This window comes from Berghia stephanieae, chromosome 9 (assembly GCF_034508935.2).
Source record: "Berghia stephanieae isolate SIO BIC M18660-M18661 chromosome 9, UCSD_Bste_1.3, whole genome shotgun sequence".
Lineage (NCBI taxonomy): Eukaryota > Metazoa > Mollusca > Gastropoda > Nudibranchia > Aeolidiidae > Berghia > Berghia stephanieae.
In genome coordinates this window covers 23745392-23761983 of record NC_088368.1, presented here as the reverse complement: position 1 = coordinate 23761983, position 16592 = coordinate 23745392, and the positions used below count along the sequence as shown (strand labels likewise).

Below are 16592 nucleotides of genomic sequence, written 5' to 3'. Positions count from 1 at the left end.
TTATTATTGAAGAGATTGTATTGTTAGAATAGATAGAACCTAGAGCAGAGCTTCATGTAAAGGTTAAGAGACAATGCAAATAACAATTTACTTTGAATAGTTTAAAAATATTATAGCTCAATTATTTGGTTCCATCTTATACTGGAATATTTTCTGACCTCTCTTTCCTTCTTGTTGTGATTCTGTTTCTTGACCTGGCATTAGATCTTGCACTATATAAGCACTCTGCTATAGACAAAGATCTTAGTTAGATAGTAGCAAGTAACGTATCTTTCTGTTTCAAGTCATTAAGTACTCCGTCAGTGCCATAAAGCCGATAGAGCCAGAAAGTATCCCAGTATCTCTTAACATGAAACGCACCGTTGCAACTGCTTGCTACCCTTTGGATAGAACGCTACTTGCTGAAACCAGGACTGTTTCTGAATCTATTGGCCCGATGTCTGAAAAAGACCACTTTACTAGAAATGCACTTACAATCCTAAAAGAGGTATTTTCATCTTTATTTGTTACAGAACAATGGTAGACAGTTGGTGATTCTGTCAGCCCAGCTTCTAGATTTTGGTGAATATTCATGTAAAGCCAGGAATCCTGCAGGAGAAGACAGACTTCAGTTTAGAGTGTCTATTGTTGGTAGGTTAGATGTTCTATTTTCATTGGTATGCAGACATTTGCTGAGTATTTAATGATTTTTTAATGAAATGATATTGTGTTAAGAAGTACAGCTAGGTGGATATTGATTTTCATTTTAACTTTGATGTATGCATGTGAATTTCATAATAACCTATCTGTTTTAACGATGAATATTTTTGAGAGAGAGAGAGAGAGAAAGAGAGAGAGAGAGAGAGAGAGAGAGAGATAGAGATAGAGAGAGAGAGAGAGGGATAGAGAGTTTGGAGGAGAAGAAATAATGAAAGAACCCCCCCCCCCCCCCCCCCACAAAAAATATTCTCTTGAAAATTAAACAAAAATATAATTAAAAGATTAAAAAAACCTCGGGTGAAAATAGTTATTGAATATTGGCTGAATTGAAGCCTTAGTAATAATCCATTCAGTCCTTTTTGAGTGGCGACAAAGAAGGAAGCAACCACTTATCAAAAGCAAAAGAATGGCATCCAAACTGTGATATCTGGAAAACGTTCTTTTCCTGTCAGGACTAGGGTTAAGTTTTAATTACAGTTCAACTGATGTGATAAGATTCAAATACAATTTTTATAAGTTCCAAATTTAAAAGATACATCAGTTGTTTGATTACGTTTTTTTTTTCAAGGTAAGATTTGCCAGGTTGTTTAATTGACCAGTTGCAATTTTCTTAAGATGAAAAATGGTGTACTTCATGTAAAAATGTAGACATGGTGATAATATTCGTCTTATTTGGCTTCATGGCTATATAAAATGCATTGTTACCTATTTTTGCAGGTATTGCATTATGATTTTAATGACTAAGTTTGAAATGTGATTCCCAACTATAAATAACAAAAGCAATAAAAAAATGTTATTCCCTTTATTCATCCCCATGGGGAAATTTGTCTTTAGGGCCTATTCCAAGGGAAGACTGGAATAACCCGGGCGTCAGCCTCAGAGAAGCGCGCAAAGTGAGCTAAGGCGAGGTGACTTGCTCATATAGGCAGTGGCGGGTGATCGAACTCGGTACCTTCGGGTAGGAAGCAAAGACCGTAGCGCTGAGCCACGCTGCCCCATCAAATATATGTGTATCATATTGAGTGACTGATATCTCCAAGGCCCCGTTCATGTTTTAAAATAGAACATATATATACTGTATTTTAACCAGTCCCACCCGAGATAGAAGAAGGACCAGAGGAAGTGGCAGCCATCATTAATACAAGAGCCATGTTACTGTGTGAGTCAAGCAGTCAACCTTTGCCTGAGGTCAGCTGGACCAAGGATAATAAGCCATTCCCTGCAACAGGACTTAGACACCGGTACGTCACAACTTTTTCACTTTTCAGTTCAAAACAGCGCTGATAGTTTTCCTCGGATCCACGGAAATCCGCGATTTTGTACTCAGAGAGGAATCTCCTCCTTTGAAAAAATTGAATTTCTCACAGGCAAATGTACAGGTAGTGATAGACTTAATGTGCAGTGGAACAAATAGGTGCAATTTCCTACTCTCCAGAATTTAGCTAGAGTATCAATGATAATTTATAATCTCAAATGCTCTAAAAGTGGGAATTCATGCAGTAAAAGTGGGGCTTTAAGGCAACTGGTCAAAATTTTCCTCCTTTTTCACTTTTTGTCACCATCAGCACTGTTAAAATTTTAATGAGAATGGATGGGTCTGAGTTTTCCGAGTAAAATGTCACATTTAACCTCTGTTATGTTTGGATATCATCCTCAAAATAAAGTCCTAGAATTCAATCCTTTTCCCCTGATGGTCTGCTATTTAAAAAATATTACATTGTCCAACAACATGATAATAAGATAAAGATCTGAACAAGTGTGTATGAAAGGTGCCAGACAAAGCAAGAAAGAAAAATACAAGAAAAAAAAAACTTCCCAAAAAATCAGTTGACCTCGACTGAGGATAATACTTGGTGCAACCATCGGACACACCACAAAGCATAAACTGGGCTTCACACTCTGCATACACCAAACAGTAGGGTTTGAAAACTAAAACGATGGTAGTTTGTCTGAAAAAGTATCTGTATATGCCGTAATAGAGTGAAATCAAAATAAAACGTACTTGTAATGTATTAATAATTACGTCGAGGTCACCATTTTTGAAACAAAAGAGTCGTTTTTATTGTCACATTCTATGTGTCAAAACAACATTCCAATGAACTGTTCGTAGTTGCAACAATTCAAATATAAAAAGAAATGAAACACTTATTAGGCCCGTGTAAAATAATACGGACCGTTTGTTTTGTTTTTTTGTGGGTTTTTGTTGGGGTTTTTTTGTCATTGCGTTATATTGGTTAGTTGTGAGTTGCACATTGCGCACAAATTTCCATTTCTTTTTTTTTAGTTTTGATGGAGTGTAAAAATATTTACAGGGTAAAATTTTAAAAAGTTGTAAAACTACATTGTCAATTTTTATTTAAGATTTACAAAGGTTTTGTTCAGCATTACATTAGAACTTTTTTTCTGACCCTTTTGTCTGTCTAGGAGTGATTGAGTCGCTGAGTCTGATATCGGATTATGAAGAAAAGTCCCTGCAGTAAGCTAAGGCATTAGATAATAGCAATCAATTTTACTTTTTGATTAAATTTTCTGAAACTAAGTTCAATTTTGTAAACATTGCCCTTGTCTATAAAAGGATTACTTTACTACAAACGCTTTCTTGTAGTGATAAAATATTGTAAAGATTTGAAATTATTGTAGGAGCGATTTATAATTCAATCTCTAAATTTCGTCTCTCCAGAATGCTTCCATCAGGGTCGTTGGAGTTCATGATAGTACGACTTGAGGACAATGGCACATATCAGTGCACAGCCAGCAATGCTGCAGGAGATGAAACTAGGACTATCAAACTATATGTACAAAGTAAGTAGGTACAAGTTATACCTAAGTATCCCTGTATAAGCAAATATCCTTATAAGTGCAGCTGGACCATTTGGTTTTAATAATAATTAGTGATATTTAACATGTGCAGTTGTCATGTGAAACTGATGGGACCAATAAGTGTGATAGGGATAATCATGTATTTAAAAAGATTTTACTACACATTGAGAACTTCAAACTTCTATATCGTCCCATGTAAAGACACACTCTAGCACGTGTGCTTGTTTTAACTAAATAAAGAGTAAAATGAATAGTTCTTAAAAGTAAATAAAAAAGATAATTCTCGTCATCTACTCTACAAAGTAGGGTTTGTTTTTATTCTACTCTGCCATTAATGATATATTAATAGCATGAATAGTAAATGAGAATTAAACTTACTTGAAAGTCATAGAGAAACAGAATCTTGCTAATGGGCTTAAATATTAAGTTGTTCTTTTTTCTTAATTTATCAATTTTATTTTGTTTTATTTCATTTTTTTATTATCATTTTTTTTTCTCAAATATATTTCCTCTCCCATGCTACGTGAAAGAGTTATAAAACAAGTTTACCGTCTGCTATATAATTTCTTTTGTCTGGTTCCAATTGTGTTTGTCGAAAAATCTTTAGATTGCTGATTTTTGGAAAAGTCATGAGAAATTAATTCATAGTATGAATCATTCTGCATTAAAACTTTATATTTTTAAAATTATGGAAAGTATGATTTGTGAAATGACCCCTTAAATTTCTAATTCTAATCTGTCTCCAGTTCCAGCCAATATAAAGAACAAAGGTAGAGAGACTCTTAAGGTGGCCAAGGGCAAATCTGTCACTTTGGTATGTGATGCTGAGGGATCTCCTCCACCAACATTGCTCTGGCTCAAATATAGGCAGTATGTGGAGACTAATCAACGTAAGGATGGTTGACCTGTAACAATAATTATTAATGTGAATGTTATGTTTTACATTTTATTGGTGGAATCGTGTATTAACGTAACCCCCTTTTTTACTACTTTTCAGACAGAACACTAAAGCGTTTATTTAAAATAATTTTGTTGTTTACGCTATATATATATATATATATATATATATATTATATATATATATATATAATATATATATATATATATGTATTTGCTATTTGTATTGGTTGTAGGAATTGTCATTAATGTTAATAGGTTACTTTTAGTTGAGATTTTAGAGACAATATAATTATTTTCCATTATTCAACACTACTACCACCACCACTACAAAGATACATACATCATCATCACAATCATCATCATCATCATCATCATCATCATCATCATCATCATCATCATCATCCTTATCATTCTCAATATTTTTACTACTCCATTTAAACTTATGACCTCTTAGGTATTTCTGTACTTGAGAATGGATCCCTACACATCACGGATCTCCGACCTTCTGATGGTGGCATTTACACCTGTCTAGCTCAGAACAATGCTGGAACTGCCTCAAAAGATATCAGAGTTTGGGTGCAAGGTCAGTTTATGTATTTCAAAATTGTTTTGAAATGTATAGTCAAGCCATTGCTTCCAATAGTGCACGTATTCTCATCATCATCATCATCATCATCACCATCATCATCATCATCATCATCATCATCATCATCATCATCATCATCATCATCATTATCATCATCATCATCATCATCATCATCATCATCATCATCATCATCATCATCATCATTGGTGTTGTTGCCATCCCATTGTTGGCAGCAGCCAACGTTCAATTTCCTTTCCTCTGCCCATACTGTTAGTAAAAGGAAATACAATCCATAATTATCATTCATCAATGTGTTTCCACATCATGTGTGAATTTATATGTGCTATATATATATATATATATATATATATATATATATATATATATATATATATATATATATATATATAGGATATATTTATATATATATATTAATTATTACTATTGATATTAATATTACTTATCTGACTAAACGGTATTCATCAATCACCTTTTTTAATATAAGCCACTCTCTTTGGTTTTCAAAATCATTTTGTTCAAAATTCTTAATAAATTGCATTTATATATTGTTGCTTAATTCATTATTATTTGACTTATTTTTTACATTATCAATGCATCAATGCATGTTTTTAATACTTTTGATGTTATGCTTTCCAGGGCTTGTTCACATAACTTTAACTTTGTATATCGTCACCAGAGCCCCCTATCATTAGTGTAGAACAAAAAGTCTTCACAGTCCTACAGAACAGAACCATCGTCCTGCCATGTAGAGCCAGTGGTAGACCCCAGCCGAAGATAAGATGGAAGAAAGACGGCCAGGATATCACATCTACCCACAGCAATTTCAGACTATCTTTTGGACGTGTACACTACATAACATTACAGACTGGTGGATTGGCCATTCCTCATACAAGGTGAAAACTTGTTAATAACTGTCATAAAAAATTTGAGCTTTGAGCTTTTTTTATATAGCGCAATATGCACTAAACGTGCTCAAAGCGCTTTACAAGTGGTCCCTGGCCAACAGCAACACTTGACACTTTGGACGGGACATGACGCCAGTTACTGTTAGGCGGAATAATTTTTTTTTAGGACAGAGACAACGCTGTTAACGGCCAGGTACTCATTTTACACCTGAGTACGGTGAGAGAATGTGAGTAAAGAGCCTTTTCCAAGGACTCAACTATGCGCCGAGCGAGGCTCGAACCCAGGACCGTTTGATCCGAAAACGAGTGTCATACCACAAGACCACATAGCCGCACGAAAATGAATCAGCATTGAGCACGAATGGTGAATCCGGCTGATGTGTTCTTGCATTAGGTACTTTGCACTTTTTAACCAGGTGACTTTTGTGTGAATGATTAATTGGCAATTTTTAAAAATATGATAGCATAAAGTAGTCCCGACTTGCATCCCGTTTTAAATGAAAAATAAAAATTCAAAATCAAGATCTACTTGGCCTGCAATTGGAATAAATCAAGTATAGTGAAGTGAGGTGACCTTGTTGAAGCTATGGAAACTAGAGATGATATAATATTTCTTAAAATAAGTTCTTTACAAGAAATTGGGGGGGGGGGGGAGTTTGAAGAATTGTATTTTTTTGTTTTGTTTTACACCAACATTCATTGCTAAAATTTGATAAACTAATTCAACCCTTTTTGTTTTTAATACAAAAGCATTTAGAAATTGAAAAGAATGAAGCAATGAAATTTTGTAAAAGGCTTAAACTCTATTTTTTTTTAATTGGCTGAGTTTGTACACAGATATTTTTTTAAATTAACATATTATTGAAAACATTTGTCCGTTTTCATATCATGAATTTAGGATCTCCTACTTTAGGTATTAATTTCTTTAATACATATAATGTGTTGATGTGTTATGTTATTTGGTAAACATTATGCTTGGTGGTATTGACGGCTCAGTAGAAAGGTGACAATAAATGCTGAACAGGATGGGTGACAATGATGTTAAAAATTTCTCCCTAACTCTGTGTCCTGCGGTAAGGATTTTACACATATTATTACTCAAATGTGAGTGAGTACCTGACTATTATGCAGTGTTGGATAAAAAAAGGCAAGACTGAACGTACAAAAACACATTTGTTTAACAGGCGACTGGACTGTGAGAATTAGAAATCTGTTTTCATATGGTCTTCTAGGGCAATAAATGAAGCATTGTTAAGAGTATTAAGCATTGTGAGTCTGTAAAAATGCGCTATAGAAATATTCACATTTACTTTACTGTGTATTTAACAATTATCGTACATAAACCAATGCTTTTGTTCGTTGTTTATTTAAGGGCTGAAGATGCTGGTACCTATGTTTGCATAGCTGAGAATAGGGCTGGGTCAACAACCAATGAGCTGTCGCTTGTAGTTCAAGGTATGTGGTATATAATTATTAATGGAGAATTTATTTGAATGATATGAGTTTTATTCTACTTGCACATATTAACGGGACTAACAACCAAACACCTTTATGGGCTTGATTGGATAGTGTTGTAAGGAAATAATATATTTTGTATTGGTTTGAGTGATTCCATGACAACAATGAGCCCACAATAATTTGGTTTATCAGACCGCAAATAAGTACATGTCAGTTTTCATAATTGAATTGGAGACAATAATTTTTCTTTCTTTTTTTATTAATCTTTTATTCTTCTATTCACCCCCCCCCCCTCCTCCTCCTCCTCCTCCTTCTTCTCAGCCTTTCAATATTTTATATATAAAAATATTGCACAAATCAAGTTGGCTACTGACAATGCCTTTTAACCAGCTCTTGTATTAACAATTTGCTGAAATTATAGCACATATCTAGATTTGCCATATTTCGTAAACAAATATTACATATTAAATATTTCATTAATTCGTAATGAAAGGCATGCAAATGTGTTTAGGATGGTGGGTGGTTATTTGAATATGACAAGCTTTATATCAAATGATTTGGATTGTTAGAGACATCATAGTCATCAGATAAAACAAATGTGTAAAATTATTTCTAAATTTCATTAGGATAGTGCTCCCTCTGTATTAACGTTTGAATTACGACCCTTAATTGCAGTTGTAAGACTTAAAAGCATAATTTAAGCCAAAGGGACAATGCACACTGTGTTTATATAAGTCTGACTTCTAATTTCAATTTCTTGAAGAGATCAGTTCACTGCTATGCGAAACGAAAAAGACGACATTGAACAATTTCTGGAACTGGAATTTGCATGAGTACGTCATGAATGCACTGTAAATCTTGAAGACTAAAATTTTGTTTTGTTTAGTAATACACTCCCTCCCTCCAAGGCCAATGTTCACACATTGGGGATTAATCTACTATTAAGCATTATTTGACACTAATTTAAGTATTTTGTTCTTTCCACTAGTACCTCCAATGATCACTGCTGTAAAGCGTCAGTATGTAGTATCTGTTGGAGATACAATCAGCCTACCTTGTAAGACCAGAGGATCACCTACGCCACGGATATCCTGGACAAAGGATAGGAGGAGGCTTGACTTCCGGAATGCTAAGTTTAATATCTTGTCCAATGGAACCTTAGTCATCAACCGGATAGAGGTTTGTTGTTGAATTTTATTTAGTAGTTTGGGTTTTCTGTTTCATTTTTGAAGCCCTGAAGCTCAATTGGTATACCCTTATGACCCTTACACAAGTGGGTTTTGTTTAATCTGCAATGAATCAGAGTTTTGTACTGGTCTCTTTGTCTACCCAGATTTTTTTTTTTGGAATTTGGGTTATTGAGACGTTTGTAATAGACTTGAAAATTATAATTAATTTCATGTAACAAATATTGGGATAAAATTGAGATGTGATGGCTCTGAAGTTGCAAGTTTCAGGGAAAAGTTTTCTCTATTATAATTTTTATTATTCTAGACTTGTACTGTGTAAACACATTGTGACTTGCAAACGAACAGTCACGGAATACAGATATATCATATTAATTACATATTGATGCAAGAATATTTTCATAGATTTGAATATTTCTAAACAACTATTTAAAGTTTTGAAGTGTGAAATAGAAAATGAAATTTTAACACAGGATCAGTTTTGACTTATCACTTCCAGACAGTATGATATCAAGGTGATATGGTAGATGAAAATTGAATTAATGTTAAAAAATATGTCACTTAGATTGAGCTAAATTTTTTGAGGAGGGTGACTATAGTTATAGTTTCTGAAAGGTGCAAGAATTAAAGATTCACATTTCTAGTCATTTTAACCATAAAATCCCATTTTAGCATCAAGTTCACCCCAATAAAATACTAGTTTTAGTCAATGGATCACAATTATTGCCCATCCATTTTTATTTTCTTTTATATGTAGAATTCAATTTGAGATTCTTTTCTTCTCACTTCAGGCTGGAGACACAGGCAACTACATTTGTACTGCAGAAAATACTGTTGGGAAAGACTCGCAGAGCAGGTTGCTAAGAGTACAAGGTAGAATTAGGATTTGCCCAATTTGTTGTGATTTTTTATTAATTAATTCATTCATTAATTACGTATTTCGTTATTTGCTATTTATTTTAATTCGAGTATTAAGATTCAAGGATTATCAGAAATTATCAACTGGAAATTCTATTTTTCCTATCGTCCAGACTCGGACAAAGTTCAAGATTCATCTTTAATGGGATAAATAACTAAATACAAACCTAATGAAGAAATAAGTTGGAACTGGACAAGCCCTGTTGACTTTTCATTTCATATCTTTTCTGCATGATGAAATTATTATATTTGTATTCAATCTGACATGATATTGAATTGAATTATTTTATTCATCGTTTAAAGTTCCTCCCAAGTTTGTAACTGTGCCAAGAGACAAAGAATTGACCGTCAACAGCCGATTCCAACTTAGGTGTATAGCCAGGGGTATTCCCACTCCCACTATTACATGGATGTTGAATGGAAAGCCTCTTGCAGGTAATCAGCTTTATTTTGACTTGGGTTGGAGGTAAGGGTGAATTATCTTACTTGGTATTTATATATAAAAATATAAAATTGGTGAGTTTGCTATAATTGCTACATCTTTGAAAATGTTGGAACATGATGTTTAATGACTGTTCTTATTGTATATAAAATTGATTTTTAGATAAGTATGCTCACCTTTGTCAATAGAGGCTCATACAGTGGTTATTCCTTTTTAGAAAAAACCCACTGGGATAAATCTGTTGCAGTGACATTACAATTCTTATTTAACATCCATTCATATTTTGTCAGGTAGTTGTTCCTAATATGCCCTGTTTATCTTGTCTGGTACAAAATGTCATTTTCTTTTATTGTAATAATTTATATTTCTCTGTTGAATTCAGCGCCACCAAGTTTGAATGGAGTGAGTATTCTCCGTGTGAGAAATGCCATGAAGGAAGATGCAGGAGAATATACTTGTGTGGCCACCAACCCGGCCAATGACCAACAGGTTACAACAACTGCCCGAGTTATCATCAAAGGTGAGTTACTCGTGACATTTTAGACTCGTTATTGGTTTCACCGGTTTGAGTGGGAAAGATTTTATGTTTTGTTTTGTTTAATCCTTTCTTTTCTTTTTCTTTTTTTCTTCATTTTTTTAAATAAGTGGCCCCACTCTTTCTCCCTTTATCAAGATACACACAATATCCAGATGAGTTGCTAGCAATTAAAAATTAATTTATTAATTGGTACAATTTTGATATCATTATCTCAATTAAAGATATTAGGAAATGTGGAGTGTATTAAATCTTGGCATTTGTTCCAGTAAAAGGGGCTATGGATTGCTGGAGGATTGATTCCCCTTGGGTTAGCAGATCTATAATATGAATAAACATAGAGCTATAGAAACGGAGTGCATTGATGATTGACACATTGTATATCAAAAGCATTTTATGACGTCTTTTTCAGTACCTCCACGAGTGATTGTGCCCCCTGGTGATAGGGCAGTCCGTATTGCTGAGAAAGTGGTCCTCGACTGCAATGTGAGAGGCGATCCTCCTCCCAAAATATTGTGGACAAAAGATGGAAGACCTGTCGTACTCAATGACAGAATCAGACAGCTTTCTAATGGATCACTAGTTATCTATGATTTAGGGGTATGCTGAAAATATTTTTAAGAACTGCTATCCTGAGCAAAGGGCATTGAAAAAGAACATTGAATGTACTGTATAATCTTTATTATCATCTCTTCGTGTACAGTGTGCACTTAGCAAAATATGCCCATAGAGTTTTACCCATTCATCTCACTTTTTATTATCACTGAAGCTGTGCTGGACATTGATCTTAGCCTATCTCATATTTCTTTATACGACAAGAGAGATTGACAATTCTGTTATGGTATAATTAATATGGCTATTGTGTTAAATAGGAATACTATAATCATTTCACCTTTTTAAAAAATTCATTCTTTTATAATTCGAATTCATAGAAAGGAGAAAAAAAACAGTGTCTAGAGGGGGAGCATATACTTTTTTCTTAAAATCAATTTTTAAAGGGACGATTTAGGAGCTGGCACTGGTGTAAGATAAAGCTCTGAAATAGTGTGTCATACAAAGCAGAGAGAACACAATTCAAGAAAACAAAACATCTCGAATCAGCCTGAGTTTTTGGGATGGTTTTTTTTTCTTATGTTTTTCTATCTGCTGTGTCTGGCACTGTTTCATACACACTGTTTCAATCAATTATTTAATTCAAAGAAAGGTAAGTGGTTTCTTAAATTGTCTTGATTTAAAAGCATTTCCCTCAATTTATTTTAGCTAATTTTTTCTGATCTGTTACAGCATTTTGTCATCTATCTTTATCCTAAGATAAACATTTTAAACATAGATCAACAGATTTCAATCTCTTTATCACAGTTATCCGATGCTGGAAACTACAAGTGTATCGCTATTAATGATGCAGGAACCACAGAGGCACAGTCCATCATCACAGTCAAGAGTAAGTCCTTATTGCTTCTTAATGAACATGGGCAGCGTGGCTCAGCAGTACGGTCTTTGCTTCGTACCCGAAAGGTACCGAGTTTGATCCCCCGCCGCTGCGCTGCGTGGCCTTGAGCAAGTCACCTCGCCCTAGCTCAATTTACGGCGCTGCTCTTCGGCTGACGCCTGGGTTTTTCCAGTCTTCCCTTGGAATAGACCCTAGAGACAAATTTCCCCTATGGGATGAATAAAGGGAATTTTTATTTATTTAACACATGCCATAATATACATTACCTATCAATAAAGTTATAAATATTAACCTTAGATAGATAAGAAATAAATTTCTGCTAAGATATTTCCCCCTAAAATTAATCATTAAGACCATTTCATTTATGATAACCATAAACATATCTATGTGAATTTTAATAAATTCAAGCTCTTTTTTTTTAGAAATAGAAATGTATCTGAAAAAAAAAACAATTATTTTTATTTTCATTGTTTATCAAAAGCTGAGCCAACCTTTAAAATTGAACCTACCAATGCTGTGGTAGAGATTGGGCAAACAGTTATGTATGACTGTGTTGCTGAGGGCATTCCTAAACCAGAGATGTCTTGGTGGAGAGGACCAGAACAGCTCTCATCAGAAGGGAGATTGACCATAATGGTCAACAATTCACTCAGGTAAATGAAAGGTTTCAAATTCATAACATCTAATTCATCAGACGTTCTAATAACGAAACAGTAATCTATAGAATTGAAAACCTTTTGAACGATTTGAGATATTTTGATTGAGTAAAACGTAATGTGTAATTTGTTATCAAATTGTAACAAGTGGTTGAAGTTTGTCTTCCTTTATAACCATTGCCCTTTGCTGTTTTCCCCTCTGAATCTACGATTTTCATTTCTGAATTATATAGAAAAGAATGCCTAGAATATAATCAGATAATTAAGATATGATCGTAAAAGTAAAGACCATTACTTTTTTAAGATGAATTTTCATTCCTTTTAGTTGATTTTATTTTTGAAATTCTTAAGTTCAAAGCTTTGAATTAGATATTTGACAAAATTTATTATTCTTCATTTGCAGATGTTATGATAGAACAGATAACTGTGCCCAGATTTCGTTTGATTCATATTTTACTGTGCATTTATAGTTATAAAAGTTGAGTAAAACGTTTTAATTTAATTAATTTATGAATCCCATATGTTTTATGCAAACGCTAATATTTTTTTAAACTTTGCATTCCAATTGGTCCAAAAGAATTGTGGCTGTACAGCAAGAGGATGTAGGTTTGTATCGATGTCTGGCAGCCAACTCTTTAGGGAAGACTCTTGTGGAGGCTGTGCTAGAAGTGGTAGGTTAGTATTGATTTATTACATATACCACTCAATTATATAATTATCGTGCTGTCAATTTTCCTCTTTGATTATAAACACCCTTTAGAAAATGTTTGTTTATTGTTGTTTGTTTGTCTGATTTAGTGGATAGTTTTATGTGTAGTTGTCATTTTTTGTGCAATTTAATATACAAGGGAAAAAATTGTGAGGGGGGGGGGGGGGTAAATAGAAAATTAATCCTAAAAATGTGCAACTTTTACATAGAATTTAAAGACAACCCTTTCCAAAAGGAACATTTTATAATTCAGGAGATAAGAGACTATAAAGCAATTTACCAGTATGTTTAAATGATTGGTATCTGTAAAAGAAACTGCTGGTTATGCAAGATTCTTTTGAGACCGAATTCTTTATGTGTGATAAATTGCGCTTAATTAACTCCATTTATTATATATTAGCATATAAGTAATGGTTGCAAATATAATTATTCAACCTTATATCGCTGATCACAGTCCATGGCCAGTACTCTTCATGGGGAGAGTGGGGTGCGTGCAGTGTTACCTGTGGCAGGGGACAACATTCCAGGGAGAGAGTATGTGATAACCCAGCACCAAATAATGGTGGTCGAGACTGCCAAGGACCTGCTACAGAATATTCCAGTTGTTTGGTAGAACTTTGTCCAGGTTAGTGGCAATCAGTGCTCATAAGACAGATTATATTAGATATTTGATTATCTATATAAAGTATTTTGTAAGGTTGAAATAAAATTGTGAGTGTATTAAATGTTACATTCAAGATCCTTAATTTAATTATTTGACATCCATGTAAATTTGCCTTAGAGCATGATGGCAGAGTGGATAAAACATCATACTTACATCAGGAGGACTCAAGTTTAAGTCTGCAGTCGGTATTGTGTCCTCTCTCCCCGCCCCTTCCCTTTAGGTAGGCAACTTTTACTGCTATTGCTCATTTCCTGAGCAATTGCCTTGGTTATCTTGGTGTTTTTCCAGGTAAACCCTGAAGAAAATTTCCCCCGCTGGATGAATAAAAGATTATTTTTTCTTTTAACTTTAACATATTAAGATCTTAATTCATTGAAAAGCTACATGTACAACTGCCTTTAGCAGGCAGTGAGGTGTTATCCTCATTGATTTATTAAGTAACGATTTTAATGATCTTTTTTGTTCGAAATCGAAACAATTAGATATAGAACAAAAAGGTTACCTTTTTAAAGTTTTGAGAATAATGTTCACATATTTAAAAGTTAGTTTTGCAAGATTATTGAAAATAGCATACTCACCCCATGTATTGAGCAAATGTAAGCTTAAATACAAATCCATAAATTTATAGAAGGGACACAGAAGCCCTCATGAACTCATTGTATGACATTTACCAATAAATGACGTCAAAATGCAAGGTGTCGACCACCAAAAGAAAGCAATATTGCGAGTTGTCTTCAATAGTCCAACCAATGGTTTAATTTGTTACTTTGACAACTCATGACGCAATGCTATAACCTAAAAATGACGTCAAAATACAAGTCATATTGTCAGAATATAAGTTTTATTTTCCACATAATTGAGGATAACATAAGTATTCATTTCTCATTCCAAATCTGCTTTTGACTGGTTCCTGTTTTAGTTGATGGCCAGTGGAGCACTTGGCTAGAATGGGGACCATGTAGCGCCTCATGCGGTACAGGCCAGAAGTCAAGGAGGAGATTATGCAACAACCCTGCCCCTCAAATGGGAGGAAGATCATGTCATGGAGAAGACGAGCAGACTACTCTTTGTAAAGTCACATCTTGCAAAGGTAGAAAAACGTTATTTTTTTACATTATATCGTAAATGACTTATCATATTAATAAATATTTGTGACTCACTGCATTATTCTGGTATTATTCTGGAATGAACTTGTTGAAGAAAATTTGAGTTTAAAGTTTAAATGATGAGATGTAAGAATTTTAAGGGATTTTTAGCGTTATAGAACCCAATCTCCTAAATTAGGCATATGTTTGTTGTTGTTGGTTTTGTGTTTTGTTTTGTTTTTGTTTTTTTTTTTGTTTTTTTTTGTTTTTTTGTGTGTGCTTTAAAAAAAAAAAGTAAACTAACCTAAATTGCAATTTAAAGCATCAGATTTATCCCAACAAACTATATTGAGACGATTTGTTGCACATGAATATTAAGATATAATACTTTGAATTGCTGTAAAAGACTGCTTTTTTCTACAATAGCAGAAGTTTTAAGTAACGCGCTAATTTACATGAAATATGAGTGAAAAAAAAAAAGAAAATGCTGGCAAGATAGCATGAAAAATAGAAATATCAAGAAATGAACAAAACAACACAAATGGAGTAAATTAGATTTTGGCCAAGGTAAAAGGCTTGAAATCCAACTTCTAGGTAGAAAATCCAATCCTTTATTGAGAATAATCTCTGATTGAACATAATGTTCAAAATTGAATCACTTGTGCCAACGGGATTGAAGTCCAGTTAGATGGGATAAGAATATCTCATACATTTTCAAAAGGAATGAAAGCTATTTGTATAAAATGAACATTTTAAAAATGGTTATATTTCTTTGTTTCGTTTTCTAAGCCCTAATAACTTTTTATTTTCTCTTATTAGTGAATGGCAATTGGGGATCATGGAGCAGCTGGGCATCTTGCAGCAGAACTTGTGGAGAGGGAACTCAGGAGAGATACAGACAATGCGATTCGCCACAACCCCAGCATGGTGGCAGGGAATGCTTGGGCGAGACGACAGAAACGCAGACATGCATTCTCAGCAGATGTGCAGGTATGATGAGAGGTTGATTTATTGGTTAAACCACTCCTTACAAACCGTAGGAAAACCGTCACATTCATTATTTTATTGTCAACATAATTTTCATTCTGATTACTTTTGTACATCACAAGATTTAAAGAAACATTATTGTTAACAGTTTTAAAAATTTAACACTTTGTTGTATAGCTTCTTTGCTGAAAAAATGTGTATTCCAAGAAATTAGTGCTTTTGTGTTTGAGTGAAAAATAATATATTTTTGTTTTGGGCAAGTGTGAAGTGTTGGGGAAAATCCTGAAATGGCTTTGATAACCCATCCTGCTTTAGTTCAGAGGAAGAATTGGGTCACACTTATAATGAACAATCACTCGTAGAAGTCTTGATCTTTATCAATTTGGCTATCAGAAAGTTTAGAAAAAACGGCTTCAAATTTACAATGTAAAAAAAAAACAAAAAAAAAAACCAAACAAACAAACAAACAAAAACATTTTTTTTTAAAAAGAAAGAAAAAAACCCAAAAAAAAACAAAAACAAATATATATATAAATATATATATATATATATATATATATATATATATAT

At 33.6% G+C, this 16592-nt stretch overlaps 1 protein-coding gene across 2 annotated transcripts in view; it reads left to right on the top strand.

The window, feature by feature from the left end:
- Positions 1-16592, top strand: part of LOC144979899 (hemicentin-1-like) — a 166146-nt gene that overhangs the window by 121433 nt on the left and 28121 nt on the right. For both annotated transcript variants that reach the window (XM_078927161.1, XM_078927160.1), the window contains exons 41-58: positions 513-630; positions 1790-1940; positions 3380-3501; positions 4266-4409; positions 4874-5002; positions 5703-5919; positions 7304-7386; positions 8378-8568; positions 9368-9449; positions 9798-9929; positions 10319-10456; positions 10884-11071; positions 11831-11912; positions 12403-12574; positions 13155-13252; positions 13741-13911; positions 14870-15040; positions 15855-16025. In XM_078927161.1, coding sequence (XP_078783287.1) covers positions 513-630; positions 1790-1940; positions 3380-3501; positions 4266-4409; positions 4874-5002; positions 5703-5919; positions 7304-7386; positions 8378-8568; positions 9368-9449; positions 9798-9929; positions 10319-10456; positions 10884-11071; positions 11831-11912; positions 12403-12574; positions 13155-13252; positions 13741-13911; positions 14870-15040; positions 15855-16025 — 2560 coding nt within the window. The remainder of the gene's footprint in view (positions 1-512; positions 631-1789; positions 1941-3379; positions 3502-4265; positions 4410-4873; positions 5003-5702; positions 5920-7303; positions 7387-8377; positions 8569-9367; positions 9450-9797; positions 9930-10318; positions 10457-10883; positions 11072-11830; positions 11913-12402; positions 12575-13154; positions 13253-13740; positions 13912-14869; positions 15041-15854; positions 16026-16592) is intronic.